The 15,618-nt window shown below is 41.1% G+C and overlaps 1 protein-coding gene across 1 annotated transcript in view; it reads left to right on the top strand.

Annotated features, from left to right (window-relative positions):
- The first annotated feature begins 11,398 nt into the window (after positions 1-11,398).
- Positions 11,399-15,618, top strand: part of LOC140229752 (uncharacterized) — a 28,955-nt gene continuing 24,735 nt past the window's right edge. The window contains exon 1 of the mRNA XM_072309990.1: positions 11,399-11,623. Coding sequence (XP_072166091.1) covers positions 11,613-11,623 — 11 coding nt within the window. The 5' untranslated portion in view covers positions 11,399-11,612. The remainder of the gene's footprint in view (positions 11,624-15,618) is intronic.

Here is a 15,618-nt window from a genome sequence, read left to right as displayed (position 1 = left end):
TTTTTTTAATGTCACAATGGCACAAAAATGCCACAACACAGCTTGTAGGACACTGAATTCATATTCATTTGCGCTTGCAGTTTCCGGATATTTGTGCCAATATGTGAAGATGTTCCCCTGGTGAATGAAGCACACACACACAAATATGATTGCATACTGTAAGACCAGAAATGTTCATGTGCATTTTAATTTCTTGAATTTTGTGAGAGCCAAGATTCACGAAATTAAAATGCATGTGAAAATTCTTATCTAATCCATGTGAAGTGTATGCCAGTGGTAATTTGCGAAAATTTCATACCATGAAAAAGACTGTCTGCTCCAATTCGCAAAAATGTCATGCCGCGAATATTTCTGGTTTTCAAGTATTTGATGGTCAAATGAAGAGGAGAATGCTACAATTATTGAGTCACTGTCTCTCTTGGCATGAATTCAGAGCAGTTAGGGCTACCACAGTGATTACCACGTCAGTGAGATTATTCCATCTCACAATGAATAAGGGCTGTATGGAGATAAAACGCTCTGTTGAAAATAGGTGATGGTGATATTTTGTCACAACAATGATTACAATATGTTCCTCTTATGTTATTAAAATGAAATTGAAGTGAATGATATGTTCAGTGCCCCGTGCCCCATTGTGTCCCTTAACCATTTATTAATTTAGAGAGAAAAGACACACAAACTAAAGCTAATGTCTGACAGGTAAGAAGATCCATATGAGCTTATGTACATGTACATGATCAGATCTCGAGAACACCACTGCACATTTTTAAACTCTGAGTTTCATGTAACAGAGGACGGCTGACCTGCGATTGTATCTGATAGTATGATAGACATACAGGTGTGAAGGTCAGCAGTGTGAAGGCCGTTCAGTAGACTGTAAAAAAAGAAATGAAACATACCCCCCCCCTTCCCGAATCCACCTGTCAGCCTGTTTTTGAGGTACAGATGCAATACTGTACGAGCTGAAATTTTCGCGGTGGTTTTATTTTCGCGAATTTCGCGAATCGCCTTTGAACCGCGAAAATAACAACACGCGAAAATAACAACGCGCAAATACTTACGTTCAGTTAGACCGTCGCAACCGCGAAATTAACAACACGCGAAAATGTCCTCCAAGTAGCAATTCGCGAAAATATCTGTACGCGAAAATTTCAGCTCGTACAGTATCTATCTCCAGTGACAGATACAGAAGATTTTCTATCTGAAGTGTAGGTAGTGCATTGCAAAGGGGGAAATCATAACTGTATCTTGAATTATTCCAGATTATCACCTGTGGTCTTCAGTCGAATCAGATGTCTCCACACTTACAAATCATGCCTTTTGCAGTGGTATTCAACACTTCTGTTCTCCAATACAGTTGCACTCCCATTATAGCGAATACGGTTATAACGAAATTCCGGTTACAACGTAGTAAAGATTCAGGCCACAAAATTATCCGCTCTTTGTTCTTTATTGTTTATTTGTTCGGTTATAACAAAATCTCGATATAACGAAAGAAAATTGCTGGTCCCGAGGACTTCATTATAACAGGAGTCCACTGTATTAGGCACTGTGACTAAGGCTTTGTCTGTATATCTTTGATTCTAGCAGTCAGACATGCCATTTATCTGGGGGGGAAAAAGAAAATCACAGAATAAAGATAAGAAAGTGCTTGTTCCAAGGCATTATCTGAGACTGAAGCCTTCCAGGTTAGAAATAATAAGTGATTTCTAATGTGAGGTGCCAGACATGTAGCTTTATGAAGTCTTTAAGAAATGTTACAAATAGTTAGCAGTTGTGAGATCAATGGGTGTTCTTTTTACCCATAGTAAAAATGAGAAGCAGGTTTAAATATTGGATTTTTGTCCAAGTGACTGAGGGAGTGCATATTATATATTTCACAGCACATGTTGCACATTGTGGAGATTGTAGCAGTTGTCCCATTTTGAAGGAGACCTCCGGATTATTTTCATACTTTTACATTCAAACAACTGTGAATTAGTGTTACACCCGTGGACGTGCAGGTGTTAGACCGATACCATTGATACAACTGATACAAATAATGAGGAGAGACACAAGAGTTGTATAGTGGAGATGATGGTGGCAAACAGTGTAATGATGATGTGGCCACCACCACCACACTCCATCTCTCCTCTTATCTCTTGATGGGGTGGGTTGCTTTCCCTTTTTCAGAAGTACAAATATTCTCTATTCCTGGTAACTGAACAAGGTGTCTCATAAAAGCATCAAACTGTACTGCCTCATGTTAAATATAGTTCCTTCTTGACAAAACCTAAAATTCTGATAGGGTGGACATTTTTTACAGCAAATATGTGGTAGTGGTCAAATCAAAAGCAAGACACATGAACTTATATATATGTGAACTTAACCAAGGGGGCATAACACCTTCCCCCGCCAACGATAAATGTTCACCACAGCACCATATTGACACACAGTAACTCTTACCATTGATAGTGTGGTTTTAAAATAAAATCAGCGTCCTATGATTATGATTACCTTAGACTTAACACTGACATGACAGATTCATGGCAACTATCCTGTACTTCACTCCGATCGTGAGTAATAATTGAGTGAGGGTGTTGACTGGTCCCAACTCAGATCCCCTGGATCTCCCATGTTATACCGACCGAGATAGGTATGTATACCTCATATTACAGAACAATGTTAATGGAATGGATGAGCCATTATTGATAGCTATCATCATGCCCTCTTACATTCGTAGCATTCACTGACACTTCGTCATGAATTATTATAAATCAAGGCTTCTTTCTGGGCACTGCGCAGTATTATCTACAATACTCGTTTCACTCTGTAATCAAAGCAGTCTCCATCCTTAATCATAATGCTGCTTTTTTCCTGCTTTTCGATATGCGTTCTCAGTAGTGCATTATAAGGAAAAGGGTCAATTTCTAAACTTTTATGCCTACAGTCCGAAAACATGTACTCTTCTCCAATTTGTCTAGCCGGCTAACATGTCGGGGCATATGTCTGAGAACCCATCCCTCCAGTCAGCCAGCTCATTTTAGGCACCACAGCAGGCTCCTTCCGAGGTGGGACCCAGCAAACATCATGGGGCTGTATTGTTGTTTTTGCTAGTTGCTGTACTCCATGCATCAGTAGTGACGTCAACGATTGTTGACTAGGCGTGTTAGTAACTGGATAATACTCGGGAGACAGAGGATAGAGGGGAGGATGAGACATAGGATAGGCCTGAGGTATGAAAGGGGGGACATGGGGCTGGAAAGGGTGAGAGTTGGTTACATGTTGCGAGTTGCAGGTTGCAGCTGGTATCTGCATGAGGTTTGGTTGAGTTTGGTAGGTTGGGACACCCAAGTTGTCATATGTCGGTCTCGAAGGGGGCTGACGACATCGTGGTGGGGTGACACTCACTACAGGATCGGGTGGTTGTAGTGGGGGAATGTTGTGTCTTTGCTGATCCTCATGTAATTCTTGTTCATGGTCATCTGTTTCTTCCTTTCGGACATTGTTATGTGCTTTTTCCTTTCTTTCAAACCAAGGATGATGGATATAGTTTGGTCTTCCTCCTGGGCAGCTCTGATTTCACCCAAGGTCAATTGAGGGAGGGCAGTAGAAATGTGGGCATCGGCCACCTGGACAGTTAGGGCTCTTGGTCCCTATAGGGTCACGTTCCATGGTACCTCTTCATTTACTTGGATGCCGTGACTCACTGCCTGAAATACTGGCTGCATCTCTTCAGAGTAGTGTTTCATGCTCTGGAGACTGAGTGACTCCCTGGACAGCGTGTTGGCATCCCCGTTCCTCTTTCCTGGGCGGTACTTGATGCTGAACTGGAAATCAGCAAGTTTGCCGACCCACTGTAGTCCTGTAGCGTTCAACTTTGCTGTAGTAAGAATGCAGGTCAATGGATTGTTATCAGTGAAGACAACAGGGAGGAGAGTAGTATAGGTAATCCTGGAAAAGCTTGCATATTGCCCATTTCAGTGCCAAGAATTCCAATTTGCTGGAATGAAGATGGTAATTCTTCTCAGCAGGAGTAAGGGAAGGGGACGCATAGGAATGACGCGTAGCTTGCCATCTTGTTTCTGGTATAGCACTGCTCCCAGCCCTCCCTGGGAAGCATCTGGGTGTACTACGAAGGATTTTCCACATTCTGGGTAGGCCATGATGGGGGCCTGGAGCAAGCTATTGATCAGGGATGAGAGGGCAATACGGTGACATTCCTTCCACTGAATTGATGTACTTGATGGGAGTGAGTTTGTCACTTTCTGCTTCGTGTTTCTTTCCTTGACAGGGTTTGGCTGGATGAAATTTGCTGATAGAAGTTGGTAAAGGCATGCAGTTCACTGGGAAAAGTTTGGGATATATCTGCGATAATACCCTACAAGTCCAAGCAGCTTTCAAAGTTCTCCCACTGTGGCTGGTGTCTTCTCCTTCAGGGTTCACACAGCTTTGGTGTCCTTCAGGTCTGCATGGTGACCCTCTGCTAATGCAATCCGTCCAAGATATTTCACCTGTCTCTGGAAGAATTTGCATTTTGCTGGCTTGAGTTTGATGCCTTTCTGTTTTAGTCATTGTAGTACCAGCTGGAGGTGGGCAACATGATTGTCAAATGTCGGACTGTATACCAAGATGTCATCAAGGTATACAGTGCAGATGTCTCCACTCATGTCTTCCAAACAGTTCTCCATTCACCGCTGGAAAACTGCAAGTGCGTTGGTAAGGCCAAACGGGATACAATTCCATTCGTAAAGGCCCCATGGTGTGACAAAGACTTGCCCTGGTCAAGGGTGGTGAACCAGGTATTCCCGCCGAGGCATTTCCCAGGCATCCTTTTGCAGTGTGGCCAAGTTCTCCACATTTGAAACATTGATGGCATCGACTTCCTTCCCCTTTCTTCCTGCATTCCTGGCAACCCCATTCCTTTGGTAAACGGTGTTGGCAGCCTGGCCTGGGATTTCATCGGTCGACACCATCTCCCCTGAGGGCGGTGACCTCAGCCTTAATCAGTGCTTTGATCTCTTGACGAAGCTGCTTCATATCCATTGGAGCCGGGGGAGCGCGCTCTTCATGGCGACTCCCAGGTACTGCGTTCACTTGGGTGTGGAGATTGGCCTTTTTGTGTTTATCTTGTCTTTCTATCTCATTGTGCGTGGCAACATTGACTTTCTTCAGTAAGACTTCATCACTGATTTTATGATCACTGAGGAGAGGTTTGATGTCATGTCTGATGCTCTCACTAGAGATGCCAGTGTGGACAGAAGGCAGAAACATTCCTTGTACGAGGTCGTAGTTGTATTGAAAAGCTGATCCTGCCTCTTGAGAAGAGAAGAGGATCTTCTGTCGCAGAGCTAGTAGCCGAAGGATGAAATCTTGTGGTGTCTCCTTTAGTTGTTGTACTGCCTTACTGAGGTCATGGTACTGTTCTGTTGCCTCCTTCTTCTGGTAATGGGAGGGTAGAAGGCGCCGTAGGGTTGGTAGGTCCAAATTTGTCTTTGATTCGAGGTACACATGGAGGGTGAGGCCCAGAACCATGGAACAAATGACTGCCTCTATTATCTCCTTGTCCTTGTAGCCCTTTGCCTTAGCCCGCTGCAACTGATGAATAAGACTGGTAAAGCTGAGCCGGTCTTTTTGGCCTGCCTTACCGATCTGCCCTGATACTTTGAATTCTCGTCTCCACTGGTTCTCAGTGGATGGAATGGCTGTGTTCTCCACCTTCGGTGACTCTGGCTTCATTTCTTGAGTAGGCCTATCCTCCCTCGGTGTACTCTTTGTCCCAAGAGCAGTGGACACTTGCCTTCAGACAGCCTCCCCTTGGTCAGCTAATTCTGCCAACTCATCACTATAAAGGTGCCTATTAACCAGCCTCAATACCCCTAACCTACCCTTTGACCTAGCCTTACTCACCTCCTCCTCCTTGAACTGCAGGGCCACCAGCACTACGCTGAGCTCCTCTTCACTGAACCCCTGTAGGCGTTGGGTGACGTCCTAGATTAGGGACTCCATCCTTGTTGTTGGTGGTCCTCCTGACTGCTGGGCTGGGTGATGATTCGGCCTCAGACTGGGTTAGGTCAGGGCCTCCTGGTCCGTTTCACTGGATGGTGAGGTCCTAGTTCTCTTTTGGTTGACACATGAAGACAAACGACACCATCCGGGCAGTGCCTCCAGAAAATGTTACACCCGTGGACGTGCAGGTGTTCAGACCAATACCATTGATACAACTGATACAAATAATGAGGAGAGACACAAGAGTTGTATAGTGGAGATGATTGTGGCAAACAGTGTAATGATCAAGTGGCCACCACCACCCCACTCCATCTGTCCTCTTATCTCTTGGCCTACCCCATTTCTTAAATGGGATGGGTTGCTTTCCTTTTTTTTTCCAGAGGTACAAATATTCTTGATTCCTGGTAACTGAACAAGGTGTCTCATAAGAGCATCAAACTGTACTGCCTCATGTCAAATATAGTTCCTCCTTGACAAAATCTAAAATTCTGATAGGGTGGACATTTTTTTACAGCAAATATGTGGTAGTGGTCAAATCAAAAGCAAGACACAAACTTATTTATATGTGAACTTAACCAAGGGGCATAACATGAGTTATACTGAGTGCAGAGTTTCAGAATTTACAGTGATTAAGATGAGAAATAAGATTGTTTTCAAAATCTATAACAAATTACAACAAACGAGGGTGATGACATGGCAGCCTCACCGTAAGAATGCATGAGTGGGGGTTCAAGGAAGCAGAACAAAAGAAGAAGCCATGCATAGATTTTACACAGGTGAAATTGTTAAGCAAACAGTATTGTAATGGAAATACACTGTCACATTTCTGAAATATGTGAGGCTCCTATGTCATCAACATTGTTCAGTGTAATTTGTTTTATATCTTTATTTTTCAGAGTATTTGTTTCTCTGCTCAATGACCACAATAAAATCCACAAATCTATACAAGGAGCTGTCTATTTATGTACTGCATGATGTGAAATGATGAAAATCATCTGGAATGCCCCTTGAAAACCAGGGTTGTATTACAAGGGAATCTCCCTTCGGTAGAACATGCATGCCTAGAGTGAAAGAGAAGGGGAGAGAGAGAGAGAATGTGTGTGTGTGTGTGTGTGTGTGTGTGTGTGTGCGCGCATGTGAGATTGGTGCACAGGTGGGCAGATTGCAGGTGGATGATATACACATGACAATACACACATTCTTATGTACACACCAAGGAGTATATTCACATCTGGGTGCTCACACAGGTACATAATACAGGTGAATATACCCGGTTAACTCTTTATGTGCCACGTTCGCACCTCCGACTCAGTCGACGGCGTGCCAACTTCGCATATTCTGCTCAACAAACAAAGCTGCCAAGACCGATCGATAAACCGCTAATTACTGCTAATCCCGCGGCACAATGAAAGCGTCTCTCGTGCTTTTGTTCCTCCCATATACGGCTTGCATTCTATGTGGAGATCGACTATGAAGCGATGTTCCCAACTAGATTTGCTCGTACATTCTAAGTTTCTGTCACGGTTTAATGTGCAAAAGTCATGCCTTTACAGTAATGTAGCAACTGGTCATTCAAAAGAAAAATTGAAAATATACAGTAGAGTCGTCATACAATTTATATCGAAACAAAGGTTGGCATTCCTCTTTAACTTTGCCTACTATTATGCCCATCTTAAAAGAAATTTGTAGAAGTTATACGAATTGGAAAAACATAATTCTTTCTCAAAGCATACTACCTTCGTGTCTCAGAATAACGTGGCACACAAGGGGTTTCGACCATGGCACATAAAGAGTTAAAGGAGGATATACACTTGGATGATTATACACACACACTTTCAATAGCACATGCACAGTTTAGATGAAAAAGGTCAAAAGATGACACACATGAGGATATACACATGGGTGACAACATGCACACGCGAATGCACGCGCGCACACAGTACAGACACAGATAATGGCACATGCACAGCTGAATATATACACCATGTGATTTACGCTACACTGCCCTACTTTGGCAAAAGGAAGCAATTGACATACCATCCAAATTTGAGTTATTGATGTTTTCATAATTCACATAATGAGCTCTTCTTCCAGGCCAAATTTCATGCAGAAACACTCATCCTACTAAGAGATATGTTACATAAGACATCATGATACAGTCTGTAGTCCATTGACGTCAGTGTAAATGACAGACACATTTTGCTCTTTTACGAGAAATGTCACTTTTGTCACTTGCTTCCTTTTGCCAAAGTAGGGCAGTACAGGCATGCACACACACGATATCAATCATGTATCCACCGAGTGCGGTATGCTGACCGTCTGTGCTGCAATATGCATGTAAACAACCAAACTGGAGTGACATTTATTGTAGGGTCTATGTGAAAAAGTTTTGTAAACTTTTTAATTTTAAAAGATTTATTTGAGGATATAAACAAATTATATCATGAACTATTTCAGGCCTGCAGTGACGTTATAAATTCCTTTGTGACAGGGCAAGCACTATTTTCTGTGGATCTATGCCCTCGGAAAATAGTGCTATTCCTATCACTTCAGAATCAATTTTTAACAAGAGGCTCTCAGTACATGGTATATTTGTTTAACATGAATTAACATATATGATATGTAAAACATAGTCATAAATGCATACATTACTTTTTCCTGTCAAAAGAAGCCCATTTTGTTTGTGAAATTCCACATGATGATTCACAATGTGGATGTTTGTTCATGTATTAAAAATATGCCATTTGCATATACATGCTTCCAGAGGTGGAATCGGGAATTCTGTAAAGGGTGGGGGTAGGGGACGCAAAAAATATTTCTGGTGCTTCTTTGGGTTTAGTCAGCCAAAAAAAAAAAATGATAAAATAAGCTCCCGTACATTTTTTTTTTCTTGTTTCTGTTGTCTCTTCTGGGTTCCATCTGCTGACAAGCAAAAAACAACAACAACAACAACAGGCTTCAAGGCAATTGTCTGGTGCCACTACAATCCAAAACTCAAAGGGGGCTTATGCGCCCCTTTCATTTTGTTTTTCTTTTATTTCTTTTATTTTCTGAAAAATTAAAGTGGGGAGCGCACCGGATCTGCCACTGTGCTCCAATAAGGAGAAAAGTTGATGCTACCAAACAAGGTGAAAAATAATGTATTTTAGTCTTCATGCGCAGATGACTAATGAGAATTCCTAACAGGTGTTTCATTGTCATGTGACCACAACAGATATTTAAAGGTTGCTGCTGAACTTCATGTGAGATGGTATACTGTCATATTCAAACTTTTTAATGACTTTTCTCATTAAAAATAAGCATTTTTTCGCTTACTTACTTGATGTCATCAATTGAGTTTACATCAACCCAGATTCTGAGATGAATTCCTCGTATACTGTAAAAGTGGATATTTTCGCGCAACTAATTTATTGCGCTTGGCCGGGCAAGAAGAGTTTCAATTTCAATTTTCAATTTCAATTTATTTTCATATTTCTCACATATATCACAATAAAGTATATACATACGAAAATTATACAAAACATAATTTAGATGAGACTTCATCGGAATGTAAAAAAGTTTGATTTGGTTTAAACACAAGGTCTGTATACATGCAAATTGAACTGTGGTCGTGATGCGAAAAAATATGATGGGGCCTGCGTAAAAGCATTAGCAGGTACAGACCAACTATAACTGGGGGAACCGATTAAGACAAAACAAAAAATCCAATTAGATAAGTGTCACTAAATAAAATACAGAAAGGTCACATGTTGTAACAATATAACCTACTACAAGTAAGGACATTGGTAGAACAACAACTGGGATTGCAGAGATTCAAGGGGTGTGAAGTATAGAAAATGGCGTAACAATATGGCATAGATAAGTAGGTGGAATAATGATGAGATTTATCGTGAATGTAAATGATACCGGGTACTAGGGCAATAAAGCTCAGGAGTAACATTCCAGCATGGGTCCTAAAACCAAGCAGGCCGCATGACCATGGTAACCGACAGCTGCCACGCGCGAGAATTTCGATAATTGAGTGGAACAATAGGTGCATGAAGAGCGCAACAGGCAGACTGATCAAAAATAGTGTTCATGGTTAGGATCCTGCCGGACTACTAATAAGGGATAGACAAGGGGCAAAATACAGAGCAACTAGGACTATACACTATGCATGCCGTACAATGTAGCTGCTAAGAAGATATTGCTTCAATTTTCGTTTGAATGAGATTACAGTGGCACAACTTATAAGTTTCGTAGGGAGTTCATTCCAATACTTGGGCCCAGTGAACATAATGGGTTTTTTCGCGAAAATTGTTCGGGTACGTGGAAGGTGATATGCGTAACGTTGATGAGTTGGATAATCATGGACTGTATGATTTCTTGTAAACAACTGGGAAAATACATCTGGTAATTTGCGAGTTTCACATGTATTTAATTCCGTGGAATCAAGACACCAAGTACAGGAACATATATGGCAAGCAAAAATATTCGCGTGCTTTTATTTTCGCGCTATAGTTTCTGGTTGCGTACAAAATGCGAAAAAAATTTAGACTTTTACGGTAATACATCAGTCATGACAAGTCGCAAAGAAAGTTTGAGGTTTAGCACATTTTATACAACTTGGCAATGTTGCAAAATACTACTATAGACAAAGACAAGATATCCGGTAGTGGTTCTTTGATATGCGGCCAAACTGTTATTCGCAAAATTCCCAAAAGTAACCATTTACATTAGCCCTGTGCATTGTGGAAAACATCGAATATTATAGATTGGAGTTGCTGATGTTATTTTCTGTGTTGTTTTCTGATTCCAGCAACACTCAACGGTATACAGTAGTTTGTTGTTGACAGCAACCCCCCCCCCCTACTCTCACCTCTACACCCCCTCATTTACCAAACCCTCACCCACTCCCACCCCTCCCTTACAAGTTGTCCCTGCTCCCCCACAAATCACAAAATGTGCGCGTGCATGCTTGGAGGTCGTAATGAATATTCATATCACGCGTGCCGGTTGACTCTGACAACGAGAAACTGCATTACATTCATGCCATAGGGATGATGTGCGTAGTAGCAGTGGCGCATAATGAACAGAGATTGCTTGTGTTCATCTATGTGTATATGTGTGTGTTGTGTGTTGTGTGTGGGTAGAAGTGTGTGGTTATGAACTACGTGTATGCTCACTGCGTGGTGTGTGTGAGGGTATAGCAATGTACAGCTAGTCACAGCCTAGTGTGTGTGTGTGTATACCGCGCGTGCCCATGTCACACTTCATCGGCTCCTCTCCCGTTAGCCTCTCGCTCTCCGATCCATCCACTGCGGCTGGCTAGGATCCCTCAAATCGTACATGGGTAGTTTGCTTATGCACGAACTGTGCAGTCGACGCTGTTCATGTACCATTGATTTCACCCGCCGTTCGTTGACGGGACCACCCGCTCGCCTCCAAACCAATCTACCTCCGTGTCGAGTTAATCCGTGGGTGACTGGTCGAAAAACTCATGAAAATCTTCATGCATTCTCAGAGAATGACCCAACGAACAGCAGAATGTAGGAGTATCTGGCGCAGGACGAAAAGTAAAGTAGATTCAAGACATCTCCAGTTCAAGTGACTGCTGCAGCATCGTCCCAGGAACTCCGCAGACAATGCCAGGACGGTGGGTACCCTCTTGTCTTTCGTTACACAAGTTACACTTACAGTATGTATCTCGTAAAGTTACATGTATAAAAGCCAAGTCTCAACTCACAAGGCTATGAAATCTTAGTTCTTGGTAACCCAGCTCACTTATGAACTAAGTCCAGTCTTCTGTGACTCCGATTTCATTTTCGATCTGTAATTGGTACAGGTTCGCAGAGGAGCAATTTAACTTTTTCCCCTTTTTATATTTTTGAAAGAGAAGAACACTTCACTTGGATCTTCAGACACAAGTGAACCGCGGTGACTGGTGTAGAAACCCCGACTACCAGAAACAGTAATTCTGGGGCCAGACGATCTAGTAATCAAATTAGGAGAGTTTTTGTATTGCTAGTTAAAATTCAAACCTTGTTTGCTTTAACATTGTTTGCCCTTGGTAGATCTAGATGACTGCATCGTTTTTAAAGGGAAATTATGGACCAGTTGAAGGTGAGTCAAAAGAGAGCCCACTCAGAATTGGATAAGGATACACAACTCCAAATTGTGAAGTTTTGCTAATTTTCCCCAAACTATCATTGAACATTATATATGTCTATGAATATGGAAGAGAGTGAGTTGATGATATTCTCGCCTCTCAACTTGTCATACAGTTTATAAAATTAAAAATCTGGAAATTTCTAGAGGTTATCTTGTTCAAATGCGGCATTGCCCTGTCCATAGCCTCAAAATCCCTATCTTTCTGACTGATCATGATCATTATTCTGTGTGAATGAGGAGTGTAGCGCCCCCTACTTCCCTAGCTGTCTGTTTTCTTTACTGTCTTTGCACTGTAATCTCCCTTCCTTTTCAATGATATTCCTGCCTGCTGGGTTTAGTAAATGTACATGTACAATGTAGGAGTTGGCATCCCACACTCCCCTTTCTAGAATGACTGAACATTATTTAATGGTATCAGTGCGCGGGTCTTTGATCCTCCCATATTGACGGTCTGGGCGAGGCGTACTAAACCATATTGGTGTGGGAGTAGGCAGGGTTTGTCTGAATTTCTTCATTCTTTCCCTGTTTTGTTTTTGAATAAACTTTGCTCTTTAAAAACACTAAATTTTGAAATTTGAGTTAATTGGGTTCATGAAGCCCATAAAAACAACTAAAATCTAATCTAGAATGCAGTGTATGAATCTATCCTTTTTCTTTGTGAAATGTTAATCTATGTTCCTTTTTCTGGAGGAAATAAAGTTGCCCACTGAGGCAGGGCCCCATTTAATCACAAAACATAGAACTTGCTTGACTTCCTTGTCTTCACTGAATACCTTGTGTCATTACAATATCATGGGATAGAATGAATGTTTTCCTTCAAATCCTGTCCAGGGGGGTGTTTCATCAACGCTTGTCAGCGCCGACAACTGTCGGCGCTGACCAATTTCAGCAAAATCCTTGGTTTTGATTGGCTGAGATGCTCTGGTCACTGACTGTTACTATGGTGATTCAAGTTGTCAGCGCCGACAAACGTTGATGAAACACCCCCCTGAAAATCTGAAATCTGTTCAAGTTTGTCTGAACATTTGTTTTCTTGTCCTGCTCGTGCTTTATTCAAATGCATTTGTAGGTTTGTAATATGGAAAAGAGGGCTAGTGCAGCATACATGTAAGATGCTGTACAAGACCAGTTATTGATAATCCAGTGTTCATGACTGTCGTGTAGTTTTTTACCCCTCCTTGATTACCCCAACCCTCTCCCCCATCTCCCCAAAAAAGGATGATATTCACTTTTCTCTTCTTAGAGTACGCATACATGTACAAGCATCAACAGTTTGAATGATAAAGTGCAGGACAAATCGCTCCCGACGGTTTACCAGCACCATCAGCTGTCTACTGCCCTCTAGTGCCCTTTTATTGTACAGGACTACATGTACTCATTCTAAAGCTCCTTGAAAGCCAGCCAATTCAAATACCCAGTAACTTAGGAGACTACAGTGTATGTAGCGAGAAGGTTGGTCTTATTGAATCGATCTTCATTGGCTGCCCGCCGGGATACAGTATTCAAAAACTGTGACTAGCACAGGTCTGCTAAGAGCAGAATTGCCCATCAGCGAAATATGTGCGCTGGGGGCTCACACTCGTCTGTAAATGTTTGATTCCAGTTGAGATTCTTTGGCTGTGTGTGTGACATACTTTGTATTAATCTGTACATAGTTCATTACAGGGATTCCCGAATATTATATCTGAGTCAGGCCAACCTTCCATACACAGTCTTCCCACGCTATCAAGTCTTTAAAATGATTCTGGGGTTTTTTTGTGTTGTTGTTGTTTTATTCTTGTATTTCTACATACAAGGTCTTCCCAGGGTCTCTCAAGAATGGGAAGAGTGGGAATATACAGTGACTTAAAAGTTTCCTATCGAAGTTTCAGTCGCATGATTGATGACGATTCCTCCCAAAGTAACTGTTATGCGATGCAAAGTTGTTAACATGGTCTTACCTGCAAAATAAGTATGAAGTTCTTGCTTGCTAACACTTTAATTTGAAAAGATACTCGGTTCATTTATATTAGATAATGTACACTAGTAGTGATGAAGTCGTACACTGTTATGTACTGTGTTTTCTGAATTATTTGTGTGTATGGAGTAAAGTTCTTGAATTTTGTTTGACTTTTAGACCTTGGTCCTGCTCTAGAGGCCAGTATTCTTGACCTCCTGTAATCAGGGATTTTCAAAATTTTCAGTGTACTACTTTTTATCACAGAATATCAATAGACCAGTGGCATAGAGCACCTTCAGTCTGTTTTGGAGTAGCTCACATTCATTAATAAACTGGAATTTGATAACAATAGTGCAGACATTTCCTAGTTTGGAGGATAGCTTTCTGTCTGAAAACTTTGGCATGTGTCCATGTACAATGTAACCTGTGATAGTGTTTCTTGTTTTAGGGACCCACCTGAGTTTTGATGCTAATTTCAGAGGTAAGATTCTCTTCACTGTGATTAGCTCATGGAAAATCATTTGAACAGTTTGCTGTTGTCTTGTTGCATAATGTCCTCTTTGTTCTGTGTATAACTTCATCATGTTATACAACGTATGTACTACATGTATGGGGTTATGTAAATACACCCAAACACCATGCATGATATTCTGTAGATTTAGATCTGATTTCATATTTTCTTTTTCTCAAGTCTGCACACATTTTGCTTTTTCCATGTATCAAAATCACCTGAAAATTTTGACTTCCAATTTTTTCAACAAACCTCAATATCATCCCTGAAATACTTTTTCAGATATTTACAAGCATTATGCTGTTTGTATAGCTTTTTGGAGCCAGGAAAAATACAGGTAAACCACCTAAAGCAACAACCAGGTAAAGGCATTGTTATTTTCTTTTAGTCATATGATGGGAGACACAATGTGATGTGCATTTATAATTTTTAGCCAGAATGTGTTCATATTTACTGCAAGAATTTGAGTACCGACACTCTCTTACTTGGTTTTGAAAAATGAAAATAATTCACTTCACTGCTCTTTTTCTTTCACATAAATTATTGCATTTGATACCTTTTATATCTTGTTCACAGAATACTTTAATTTACCTAAAGTTGGTACATTGTACAATACACTCCCATTATTCCCTATTCCCTAGTAGATATTCAGGTACCAAAATCATTCTCCCTATCTTTGTATACTATATTCTGCTATGACAAAGTTTGGATATAAGGAAAGAAAGTTGCTAGTCCCAAAGACTTAGTTACAAAGGTAGTTACATGTACATTCATTTTGTTTGTTTTATGTTGTTGTTTTTTGGTCCAAAAATACACTGAAGTAGACATTGTAGTACACATATTCAATCATTAATAGAACCAAATTTAGATATTTTGGTGTTGAAAAAAAAAACACACACACAACAACAACAACACATAAACAAACCAATCTGTGTGATGAGAACAATACTGCTGGGGGAGGGGGTGTATTGTTTAAATCAAGTTCTGTTCTGCATGTTTCCACACAACATGCTGATACATGCAATTGATA

The sequence above is a fragment of the Diadema setosum genome, chromosome 1, assembly GCF_964275005.1.
Source record: "Diadema setosum chromosome 1, eeDiaSeto1, whole genome shotgun sequence".
Lineage (NCBI taxonomy): Eukaryota > Metazoa > Echinodermata > Echinoidea > Diadematoida > Diadematidae > Diadema > Diadema setosum.
This window is presented reverse-complemented; position numbering and strand designations above follow the sequence as displayed.